This window comes from Tympanuchus pallidicinctus, unplaced genomic scaffold, assembly GCF_026119805.1.
Source record: "Tympanuchus pallidicinctus isolate F22 unplaced genomic scaffold, pur_lepc_1.0 scaffold13, whole genome shotgun sequence".
Lineage (NCBI taxonomy): Eukaryota > Metazoa > Chordata > Aves > Galliformes > Phasianidae > Tympanuchus > Tympanuchus pallidicinctus.
Genome location: NW_026294648.1, coordinates 10,460,472 through 10,472,679, shown reverse-complemented (window position 1 = coordinate 10,472,679; position 12,208 = coordinate 10,460,472). Strand labels below are relative to the sequence as shown.

Genomic DNA, 12,208 nt, shown 5'->3' with positions numbered 1-12,208 from the left:
CACACCACATGGAGATAAAGAAAACATTACTGATGGAAAATCAAAGATATATAATAATTTTGAAACTGTGACAGGGTGCACAGTGAGAAAATTTAAAAAATATTCCTGTAGTCGTTAAACAAAACTGCCATCAATACATTCAGAATACAGGATAATATGCTATGACAGTCTGTTCTATTTAAAAGCAAGAATAAGTACAAATTCTATCCAAGTAATTCAGAGCATACATTAACGTCATATATTGGACCTGAGATTACATCTGGAATTTTTCATTCACCTGATGAAGGCAGTGGATCTTTTGTACTCCAAGACTCTATAGGAGAAGATTCTGTTCTGTTAGGCGATTGTGATTCAGTAGCTGATTCAAACTGTATATTAGATATTTCTTTATTTTTCTTATCTTCTTTTGAAACCGATTTTGATTCTTGCTGCATCTGTGAACAAAAATTAACACAAACTAAGATTATCTCAAAGCTTGTATTTTATAAAATTACTCTCAGGTATGACACAATGCAATGACATCATGCAACGACATTCAGTAGGTAACGCCAGTTGACTGCATGCACTGGGTGCACCTATAAAAAAAGATAACTCCAATAAAAAGCCTCACAGCTGTGATACTCTAACTCGCAGTTCACATTTAAGCAAGATCATTTTTTCATGGGTATATTCAAATCTGATGCTCTGTTTTAACCTGAGACACTCCAACTTCTTCACAAAGAAGTCATTGCCCTCTACAGCCTTTACAAAGACAAAAAAGATAGAAAGCAATATGTAGATCTTACAAAACACTTAATACTAGACTACTTACTACTGTTAGACTAGATGATCTTAGATGTCTTTTCCAACCTTAACGATTCTACTGTATTCTTAGCTAACAGAAGAGAGAAAGATAAATCATGATGTCTCTCTAGTAATGGAAAGGAATATGTAATATGTTGCTTTGGTTACAGACTTCACTAAGTGGAAAAAAATTAAGCTAACAAGAACTGTCTTTACCACATCAATTCTTGTATCTCTGTCAGCTTAATGACATAAAAGGTCAATATAAGGAAGTTAATGATCTTTTTTTCCCCACTATGGTTGACCAAGGACAGGAACTTGGAAAAAAAATCAGCTTAATCTGAGATAAACGCTATTTAAATCACAGAGTTATGTAAACAGACTACCTGAAATGGTTATGGAATTCATATAAATATATGAAGGAAGGGAAGGGTTTATATGTATAACTAAACACATGTTAGTCACACCTACAGTGATTCTTTTTTGTTAAGCTCAAAAATGAGCTTCAAGAGAAGCTCAGTCTTCTCTTGCATCTTACACACTGTGGGAGCACACAGAGGATCTGAATTTCTACTGCTCTGAAAGGTGCAATAAATAATACATTAATTAGACATTTAAATTACAAAAATATCAGAGAGTTTTTGTACTTCCCTTAAAACAGTAATCTTAAACAGTATCAGCAGGATGGTACTTGACGTTCTCATTCACTCTCTTCATCCTCCGAATTTACAAGCTGCAGTCATTACTTCAGAAAGCCTACCTTGGAGGGATCTTCCTTCTTTGCCCATAGAGATCGTGCAGCCTCATAGGCTTGATAGCTTGCAGAAATTACCTTTTTCCCTGTTACCTATTAAAAAAATAAACGCCATTTTTAAAAAGCTTTAAAAAAACAACAACAGATACTGACCATTCAAATGCAACACAATTTATGAGAGCATGCTCAACACCATGCAGAATAGGACATGTTTTAACCATCTGCTTCTCGAAATCTAACAAATATTTATTTTCACCAAGCAGGTCCTAAATAATGTTTACAAATCCACAGGTAGCTTTCATATGCTATCCACACCCATCTATCCAAAACAAAATCAAAACATACTCAAAGAACAGTGTTTTGTAAACATCAGCACAATTGACCAGAACAACAAACATGAAAGAATCCAGGCCTGCTTCACAATTTTGCAAATGATCAAAGACAGTAATACAAAAGAATGAAGAAAAAAAACCAGCAACACCAGAAGATGACCCAGTCCATGAAAGTGAGCAGAGTTGTGCTTTACAGGTCTGAATCCTTCAGTCTTTCAAATTTTAGAAAAGTAATTTTATAACGCTGCAGTAACCATGGAGAAACTTTAGAAGTGCTCTGTAGACACAGAATATTTCATAGCTGCAACTACAGAAAAGCTGCAGAAGTTGACACAAGTAAACAGGAAACAAGGATTTAGACTCCACTGCAGAATTTCTATTCATTTCTGTTTATTCCAACCCTGACATTTAAGTCCCACTCTAATGAGCCAAGGAAATTCCCCACAGCCTCCTGAGGAACTGCAACCCTCAACAACCTGTATATATGAAAACAAATACTTCTGCTCAGCTTAGTCATAAAAGGCTGATTTTAACTACAGAATTAAGTCTTTACTGTGTCTTCCTAAATACTCCAGAAGCGTATAAGAGCAAACACCTCATTAAAATAAGTAGATATAACAATTGATTCATCACAATGGAAAAAAATCAGAGATTCAGATTAATTACAAGAGCAAAATGCAACTACCAGAACATTTTCCTACCTCATTCATTTCGTATAGAAGCACAGTTTTTAAACTACAAACACAAAGACTGTCAAGGAACCAAGAAGAATTCTATGGGAGTGATAGAGAAGGAAGAGATGTGCTGATGTTCTCAATTCAGTCTTTGTACAGAAAAGTACTGTAAGCAAACAATTCTTGCATGCAAAATATGAAGTATGGTGCTGCTTTTCTATGTAAGCAATGAAGACATTAATCAGGTAGGCAACTGCAAGATGACAGTAATTTGAAAGCAAGGAATCTTATAAAAGGTGCAGTCATATCTCAAATTGCATATCTGCCAAATTCAGCCACTTTGTATTTATTTTTTATTTGATTTTATTTCAGTGAGACAAAAACATGTTCATTCATTTGAGAAACGAAGACTAAAATTGAGAAGCTATCCAACTGCATTTTTTTAATTCAGTCACTTCTGATAGTTATGCAATTAACAGCTGTGATACACTGTGTTTTAATGAAGATGCATTTGAATTCTAACTCCCAGTCCCACCACATTTAAATCAAATGAAACTGGACTGCTGTGACTAAATTCAGTGTTAATTCAATATTAAAACACAAACTTACCTTAGCAATTACTACTGCCTGAGCTGGGTAACAAACTGAAATTCCTAAAGTAGTAAGTCCCAAGGGATAAGCAATTTTCTTAAATCTAGAATCTGTACAAAGCAAAACATTTCATATAATTAGCTTTATGTTACATTAGTGTCTAAGTGGTTGTATTAATTAAACACAATCATTTAACCTCTAACAATTGTTTGCATCCAGTTTATACCCACCATGCTGAAGAGAGAATACAGAACTTTACAACAGTTCAGTAAATGGTCAGGTTAGCAAGAGATACTGATATCGTCCAAGCTGAGTTTCCCACACAAGAAAGAATCCCAAAGCAGATTTGCCAATATTGTAAAAAAAGAGAAGAATTCAGTTAGGAGCTGCTGGGGCTTTTCAGAAGCTGCATGCATGCTCTCAAAGACAGAGTGCAGAATGTGAAGCAGCCAGGGGCCTCTTTCCTCAAGAGAGAATGGCTGAGCCAGACTGAAGTTCCCCTTTGCTGACAAGAAGCTAACAGATTCTCAAGCCCAATTTATTTCTAATAATAATAATAAAAAAAGTTTTTAAATGTCGGTAAGTAACAGGGATACAGTAAGAAATCTACCAATATCAGAATTTTGATGAATCCATTTGGTTTACAAAATATTTAGATAACAGGTGCACTCGGGTATTACAGATAAACATCTTCTGAACAGTGCTTTCTAACAGGTTAAGGATGATACTTTTAATGTTTATCTTGAAAAGAAAGAAGACCATATCTCTACAATTATCCTTTTGACTCTAGAGTTGCCCAAATCACACCTTCTGATGTCCATTCCCCTGTATCTGTTAGACAAATCTTAAGGGCTACTTCATTCTCCATTATTACTTTAGCCAACATCTAAAGTAAGTATTTAATAACGCCCTCTTGATTTATCAGGAAGGATTTTCTTTGACTGCTAGTTGTTTATTTTCTCTATTTCAGAAAAGTCTTTGGACCATTAAAACTACTACATTCAACATGCACAATACACCAGTGATGGAAATCAGCATAGAAGCCCTACCTTTTCTTGCCAGCACTGCACCAGCTAGGCCTGATATTGTAATTATGCCGGCTCTGGGAAGAAATTCTGGTGGTGGATTCTTCAGGTAAACATAAGCATCTTAGAATTAAAAAAGAAACGTCAAAGAAGCAAAGCAAGTGAATATTATTGTCTATCTTTGTTTCTCACTTACGAAATAATAATGAAAGTAAAACTCTAAGTATCCAAAACTGAAAACAGCATAAGGACGGAATTTTTGTTAATGAATGAAGAAGTTTTTTTTGTTTTCCAGGTGCACACTCTAGCATCTGCGTTAACTGGGAAGAGAATCCCAGTCCTCAAAGCATAGCAATAAAGTCAGTGACTTTTCTTCCTAGAACCCATTTTTATGTTTTATCAACAACCAAAAACAAAAGCATAGGTTTCATAGGTTGACAGTACTATTAGTTAACATAGATTATATACATATTTTTGAATTTCCCAACACAATGTTTCTGTAGAAAATAACTTCTATTTGCAATTTCTGACACAGAACACTAACGTGCAAACACTACTTGTAACTCGTGCACAAATAAGCTTTTTTGCAAAGAAGAGGAGTTGTGGAATTTTCAATTTTGTTCAAGGCCTTGCTCTGGTCCTGCTTTAATCAGGGGGTTGGACTAAGTGATCTATAGAAGCTCTGCACTGAGGGTTCCACAGAGAATCTACAGAGGCTCCAGCTTCAACAATTCTGCAATTCTATGATTCTGAAAAAATGAATAGTAAATTAAGAGTAGTTTGAAGACTCAGAAGGCATTTGCTCTGCTTTAAGCTCAAACGTTTACACGTAAGAGTCAGCCCTGCCTATGAGCTACCAATTCAAGATTCACTGCCTTCCTCAAACTTTAACAGTCTACAGAATTAATGCAAGGCAACAGGAGTGAAAGAAATGTTCCCTGCACCTTCCCTCATCACAATGAAATCTAACATTTTGACACTCCACACAAAATCCTGAATCTGCCAAAACAGTATTTACCATAAGGCCAAAAACACAGAAAGCTAAAATCAAAGGAGTGAGAAATGCTACTCAAATAGTCATGTCTCTCCTTTAAGGACAGAAGTGGAACTCCACAGTGATACAGTGAATTAAATCCCCTTTTGTCCCCTCCCTTTTTCTGTTTAAGTACCATTTGCTGCAGTTCTTGAATTTGCAAGGAAAAAGAACAGGAAACATTCAAATCAGAAATATATGAGTTGCTTACCTTTACCAAACTGAATTGAATCCACTATTCCATTTTTAGCAAAGAAAAAAGCATCCTACAAAAATAAAATAAATGTAAGTACTTTGCAAAAGTGAACGTTTGTAGTAAGAACTAGCCGGCCGATACGTATGGCTCAATACAATAAGACAAATATGACTGAATTTTAAAAGAAAGCCTCACCAGATCAGTGCACTTCCACAAAGGCTGTGCTGAGATTACTCCCTTTTCGCCCAACACATTTATACTATTTAAATTTAATGAGAATTTTTTTCAAAATTAACATTTTGGGATCAAAACTGTAGGGCAGCAGCAGATCTGGATCCCAACATAAGAAAGTCTCATTACAAAATATTGCCACTTCCCCAGAAAATCTTGCCCAGCAAAACCAACTTTGTCATTTAGATTACAAACACAGTACTCAGTTCTGCTGAAGATAAGCAATACTCATTGGTATTAAGATGTATGCTCAATTCTTTTCACAGAAGCACAGAATGGCCAGGGTTGGAAGGGACCTCAAGGATCATGAATCTCCAACCCCCTGCCATATGCAGGGCCACCAACCTCCCCACTTAATAGTAGGTCAGGTTGCCCAGGACCCCATTCAATCTGGCCTTGAACACCTCTAGAAATAGGGCATCCACAGCCTCTCTTTTGCATGACTCCTTTCAAATTGGTCAACTTGCCTTATTACAAAGTTGTTTTTTAATCCTGTTACTAGCACCACTGTCCTCAGGCTGCTGCACAAATCAAGCAAGTTCACCTTCTTTAGGAGATTAACAGAATATCATCTTCAGTTTCCTCACAGAAACAAAGCCTGCAGTAACAGTGACTTTGTGCCACCAGAGGTCACTGCTGGTCAACTTCCCCCTCCTTTACTGCTGAGGACACGGAATGGAAGTTTGATGAAGATTTACAACTACACTGTTTCAGTTATGTAGTCACCGGCCATACTTTCACAGATCAACAGAATCAGAACTGATAGAAAACACACATTCTAATTTCTGTCTTTTTCAACTACTCTGTTGTATCTCTAAGAAAAAGGTACAAGAAAGTGTCACACACAGCAGCATAAGAAGCTGCCATTGACTAAAAAGAATGTTGATAGGTATCACATTTTCTTGTATGCTTAGAACATTCGATAACAGAGTTGCAAAATACTGCTGGTGGACAGTTAGTAAAAGGCTGCTTTAGCAGTTCGACTGCACTTAGTTTACCTTCCCTAGAGGACCTGCTTCTGGTCCTTTGAAAGCAGCACTCTTTCCAGGACTGTACCTGGAATTTCAGACTCCCAGATGTAGCAGTGATGCTGGCAGGAAGTTACCTACATGACTCTTAACACAGAAGTTAAGCAAAAAATATTTCTGGAGCTGACAGCGTGAGTTGGCCTTGACCCACTTTTGTATTGACTGAAAGGGACCTATTTGATCTTTCTGACATGTGCATTGGAGAATAGGGAGAACACACAAGTTAACTGTTAAAAGAAGAGGAGAGAAAAACCAGACAACGGTTCATTTTTGCATTTTAAACTACAGGTCTGTGATAACACAAGAAGTTGACAAAAACAAAAAAAAACCACCACAACAATGGGGTTAAGTAGGATATTTTTTAACCTTTTAGTCTAGTGCTATTAGGAATGGTAGGAAATCTCAGGGGCAGGTATTTCTTACCTTACACCAGCCAATATAAAGGCCAGTTGTCTCTCTTATTGAAGAGAATTGCTTCTGCAAGTGACCAGGCTGTTCTTCAATGTATTTTGACTTCAGAGGTGGCGAGCAGTAAATTGGAAGCTGGAATCACAAGTATAACCATACTGCAGGGAGACCATTCTGTAAATTGACCTGCATTTACTGACACTGAGCAGCTTTTCTCAAGCCCACAGATCTTTAGCCTTCCCATTATGCAAAGGAAGTCTGTGTAACAAATCGTGGTTTTTTACATTTAGAAACTTGATCACACAACTGTGACTACAGGTCAACTCTTCACAAACGAAAACAAAGCATTGTACATGTTCTGAGAAGTAGAACTACCGAGCGTGATAAAGTGTACTTTGTTAATGAAAAGCACAAGACAGGCAAGTTGGAAGATGCATGCAATTCGTTGATAGAGATTGTACAGTAAAAAACTTCTTATCAGAAAACTTCCTATCTTACCTGGCTTAACTCCAGTAACAATAGAATAATGAAAACAAGGTAAAATTTCACTCATTTACACCCTTTCTATTTGTGCTGTAGTTGTCAATTACTTAGGAGATACTTTGTGTGATGACACAATACTCAGTTATGTCTTTTATTTACAAGTTAATCAAAAGAAAGAAATCATATTTGTAGACTTTTCTAGTATTCTTTTAAATACTGATGAACAGTAAGAATCGCACCTGGTTTGGCTTCACCAGCTGACTTTTTGATTCCTTTTCTGTTGCTGCATACACTGCACACACAAATGGTAGGGAGGAAGAAGCAGCAGCCAGCCTCACCACCTGAGAGGGAGATGAAAGAAGGGCATCTTAACGTAGAAATAAAACTTTATTCCATTCCATTCAGGATTTTACTACTGTATTGTGCTTGATCAAACACAGGATTAAACAAAATCAGTTTAAAAATCTTTTTGAAAGAGTCTACATTCAATAAATGCTTCATACATAAACACTTTCTCAAATATCAGTGACAAAGAAAAAGCAAGAGATGACCACAATTTTGTGCTCAATGCCATTTTGATGCTTTCATCATTCCTTACAATAAATTAAGTTCTAATCTAGTCAATGTTTAACTACTCCAAGTCAGTGAATGACATTTTTGTTTCAGCAAGAAAAGGTTCAATTTCACTTGCAACAATCTGCTATCTCCCAATTCAGAGAATGGTTCAACTGCTGTCTAGAAAAACTGTGTGTCAACAATAAGCAACAAGACCAGAATGAAGAACCACCTGCTTAACTCTTCTAACCCTGTCAATTACAATGCAAGTCACAAAGTCTGGTCATAATAGCTCCAGATCTACTTAGATTGTATTTGGAAAAAGAAAAATCCTTAACACAGAGGTGAACTCCAACACCACTTCATGGGAAGCTGCTTTTTACCTCACTGCCTTAAGACACCAATAGGAGGTGCCCCAGGCACACGGTGCATTAACCACCAGCCCCGACACACTGAAGCATCTGCACCTTCCATCAGTTACAGTTGCTTTCATGTCAGCAGCAAGTTTTCTGCTCTTCACCTGAAGCATTCCTTAAAATGCAAAACTGTGAAAACAAGTATGAAAAGCACTTCTGGGATCTGCATGGAGATGGAGGTGGAAGTGGCAGAAAAACTGAAATCCAAGAGAGAAAAAACAACACACCTTGATTTCAGGAATTCCTCATTGTTATTCTTCACTTTCCATTGGAAATATCTTGTCAAAGGAGCAGGATTAACTCCACAGCATTTATGTGCAATTATGAAACCAAGTGCACGGTTCCACAAAACGAGCACCAGAAGTGGAATCACAGCCCTGAGTTTGGGTTCACCCAAAAATCCACAGCTTGTGTACTGAGCCACCGAACACAACAAACCTCCATCGCTCCCAAAGCAAATGGCGTGACCATCACAGCAGTGCTTTCAGATCACACACTCAAAGCCAAATGGAAGGCAGCACAGGACTGCTATGGAAGAAGGAGCAAACAGCCTGCCAGCAGTTCCCATTTATTTCACGCTTTTGTTGCAACATAGAAACAGTATGAAAACATGTAGGGCAGATTTCAGTTTGCCCAGAGAAACAGAATCCCATCACAGTTTCTACTTCTGCCAGAAACATCCCAAATTCCCACTGCCCAAAGCCACGGCTCCACAGCTAAGCTAGCAAATCTCAGCTGGCAACACCACTCCTGGGGACACACCACACCAACCAGCATGTGCTTCTTGCCTCACTTACACCCCTGGTGCCCCAAATGCCTCCCTTTCAGCAGAAAAGTATGATCCAATTAATACATAGACAGTCTTTGTGATAATGGTGCTCAGAGCCAAACACAGTACGAACTCCAGCAGATTCACAGAGGTACACCCATCCCCAAGGAAAAGGCTGTGTTTTATATCAATTATTAAAGAAAACTATTTAAGAGGTACTGTAATCCAAATAGCCTACATCAGAACAAGATACTACCAAAGAACACTCCAATTTTCAGTAGATGCCAGCAGGAAATTTTAAAGTGAGAAAGCATCAAAAAGTTACATTGTTCACTTAAATTTGATTGTTTTAGAGAGTCACAACAAAGTTTATTTACGGTAAATGTAACAACAAAAGCTACAACGTACTCCAATTCCTGACTGACACTAATTGCTTTACTTTTGGATGCCTGAAGACAAACACATGAATGTTTCAAATCCTGGCTCTGCTATCTGACACTGATCTTGGCATAATTACAGGAACATTTAACTCTTTCCACAAAGAAATCACAAAGAACCAGGGAGAAAGAAAAGCAGCACCACCTCAGCTATACTCAATAGGCTTCACTGCACCGAGCCACTACAGAATCAGAGAATTACTCGAGTTGAAAGGGACCCTTAAATACCATCACTCCAACAGTGCAGGGACACCTACAGCTCCATCAGGCGCTCAGAGCCCATCCAACCTGACCTTTATGGTATCTGCAGGGATGGGGCATCACCCTTAGAGTAAAAAACTACCTTATATTCAGTCTAACTCTCCTCTCCTTTAGTTTGAGGCCATTTCCCCTTGTCCTGTCACAACAAATCCTGCTGAAGTCTGCCCTCTTCTTGCTTATCTTGTCCTTTGCCTAATGAACACTGCCTAATTAATTTATTATTAATTTCTTAAAATTGTTTTATTAAACATATTGTCAAAGAACAGTGAACATTAAACAAGGAAAATAACACTCAGTTTACCTAACTCAAAGGATAGTTTACTTATGAAATCTTCTACAAGTTACACAGCACCAAGCAATGACAGAATGCTATCATAACAAAGGTGAGGAGAAAAAAACCTCTGCAAGAAAGCCCAGGCTGTAAAATACATGGGAATTACACAGTAAATCAGTAAAACAAAGCCAGAATATCAATAATTGATTCAAACCTAAACAATTTTCTTGCTAATGAATTCAGGAAATAGTTTAATTGACCCTCAAAATAAAAATTAAAGATTTTAGTTCAACAGCTGATCTGCATTTTAATAATGGTTCTGCTTTTAACTGAGTTAAAGCTGTGACCTAACCATAGGAAAACAAAAAAAGAAAATCATTTATTCCCTAATGGCAACACATCTAAAAACGAGCAGACAGAAGAGCCACCAGTCCAGAAATGAATTCCATATAAATATACACTGCTGGAATTACAGATACCAGAAGTTATACACCCCGGGATAGGAGAGGGACAAAGAGGAAAAGAGAAACTTCAACAGCAGCAGTCAAAATATTTCCTCTAATAGCACTACTATGTCACTAACACAATAATTACTGGCTGTTTTTGTTCACAGACATAAAAAGCACTTTGGTGCCTAATAAAACCATATTTTCTATTTATTCTCCAAGATGTAAGTATTGTTTCCCACTGGAACTCCACAGATTCAAAGCAGGCACAGACTTCAGAACACAAAGACAACATCAAAAAAGCGGGCTGTATACAAAGATAGAGGCACGTGTATGCTGTGCACGCCTTACCAGAATCCACTTGGCAGATTAAAATGAGGCTAAAATTTTAGCAGCTGCTGTGTGTCTGCACTGAAACTGTGTGTTTCAGTGTAGAGCTGTTATTAAATGAGTAACAGGTACGGTGTTGCAGTACAGCACACAGCCATTCAGATCTATGCCCTGAGCTCCACCTGGTTATGCCACGAAGCCCCATCATTTTCTTTCTCAGCACAACCCAAAGCAACAGCCCCGATGCTGCTTTGCAAAAGTAAATAAAAGGATTCACATGTAAGCAACCTACTTGCCAATTGACTAAAGAGTGGCAAACCTGACACTGTCGTTCGTAATTATTTCAGATACTCATGAGCCCGTTTGTTACTTGCATGCCTTTAACACCCGTGTTTCAATGCTGCACTGCACTTCGCCACCCTCCTACCTAGCAAGTATCGCGATGACATCCCATATCTCGCGTTTCAGACAGCTGTTGGTAGATGGAGAATAACCAGAAACAAACTATTTTCCCTTCCAGTGCAGAACTTAAGCGCTGTGGAAGCAGCTCCTTTCGGCACAAGTCCCGCAGCGGTGCCGCGCGGAGCTCAGGGCTCCGCTTCCCGCCGCTTCCCCTCAGCGCCAGGCAGCGGCCGAGACGCGCGGCGCGGGGAGCGCAGCCCTCAGCTCCCGCCCGTCCCGGGGCAGTGCGGCCGCGCAGCCGACACGAGCTCGGCACCGAACAGCCCGCCGAGGGACGGCCGCGGGACGTTCAGCACGGCGGCCTCATGCCCTCACAGCCCCACGGGCCGACCCCGGCTTCGCTCGACCCGGTGCCTCCAGCGCGTGAAGGCAGCGCGGGCTCCCGCCGCTCCGCTGGGCTGTGACGGGAGCCGAGCAGCGGAGGCCGCACAGAGCCGGCGGGAAGCAGTGTTCTGCAGTGCCCCGAGGGACGGAGGGACCGCGGGAGGCACCGCAGGCTTCCTTCGGGCCTTCGTCGGAGCGGAAAGGGGCGTCCGCACCTGCGGAGCCGCCGCAGCGCCGCCCTCCCCCGCGCCGGGCGGCACTCACCTTGGCCGCCATCTTAGCGACAGCCTCGCAGCCGCGTACGGCGAGCGGGAAGGGCCGAGCGCTCGGCCGCGGGCTCCTCCCGCGCGGGGCGGGGCTCCACGGCGGCTGAGGCGATGGGAGCCGGCGCGCTCT

At 39.8% G+C, this 12,208-nt stretch overlaps 1 protein-coding gene across 1 annotated transcript in view; it reads right to left on the bottom strand.

The window, feature by feature from the left end:
- APOOL (apolipoprotein O like) overlaps positions 1 to 12,187 on the bottom strand; it is a 15,924-nt gene extending 3,737 nt beyond the window's left edge. Inside the window, exons 1-8 of the mRNA XM_052673575.1 lie at positions 12,077 to 12,187; positions 7,778 to 7,879; positions 7,071 to 7,190; positions 5,404 to 5,458; positions 4,184 to 4,282; positions 3,153 to 3,244; positions 1,544 to 1,630; positions 278 to 434 (exon numbers count right to left, since the gene is read on the bottom strand). Of these exons, the coding sequence (XP_052529535.1) occupies positions 278 to 434; positions 1,544 to 1,630; positions 3,153 to 3,244; positions 4,184 to 4,282; positions 5,404 to 5,458; positions 7,071 to 7,190; positions 7,778 to 7,879; positions 12,077 to 12,088 (724 nt within the window). The 5' untranslated portion in view covers positions 12,089 to 12,187. The remainder of the gene's footprint in view (positions 1 to 277; positions 435 to 1,543; positions 1,631 to 3,152; positions 3,245 to 4,183; positions 4,283 to 5,403; positions 5,459 to 7,070; positions 7,191 to 7,777; positions 7,880 to 12,076) is intronic.
- Positions 12,188 to 12,208: the final 21 nt, after the last annotated feature.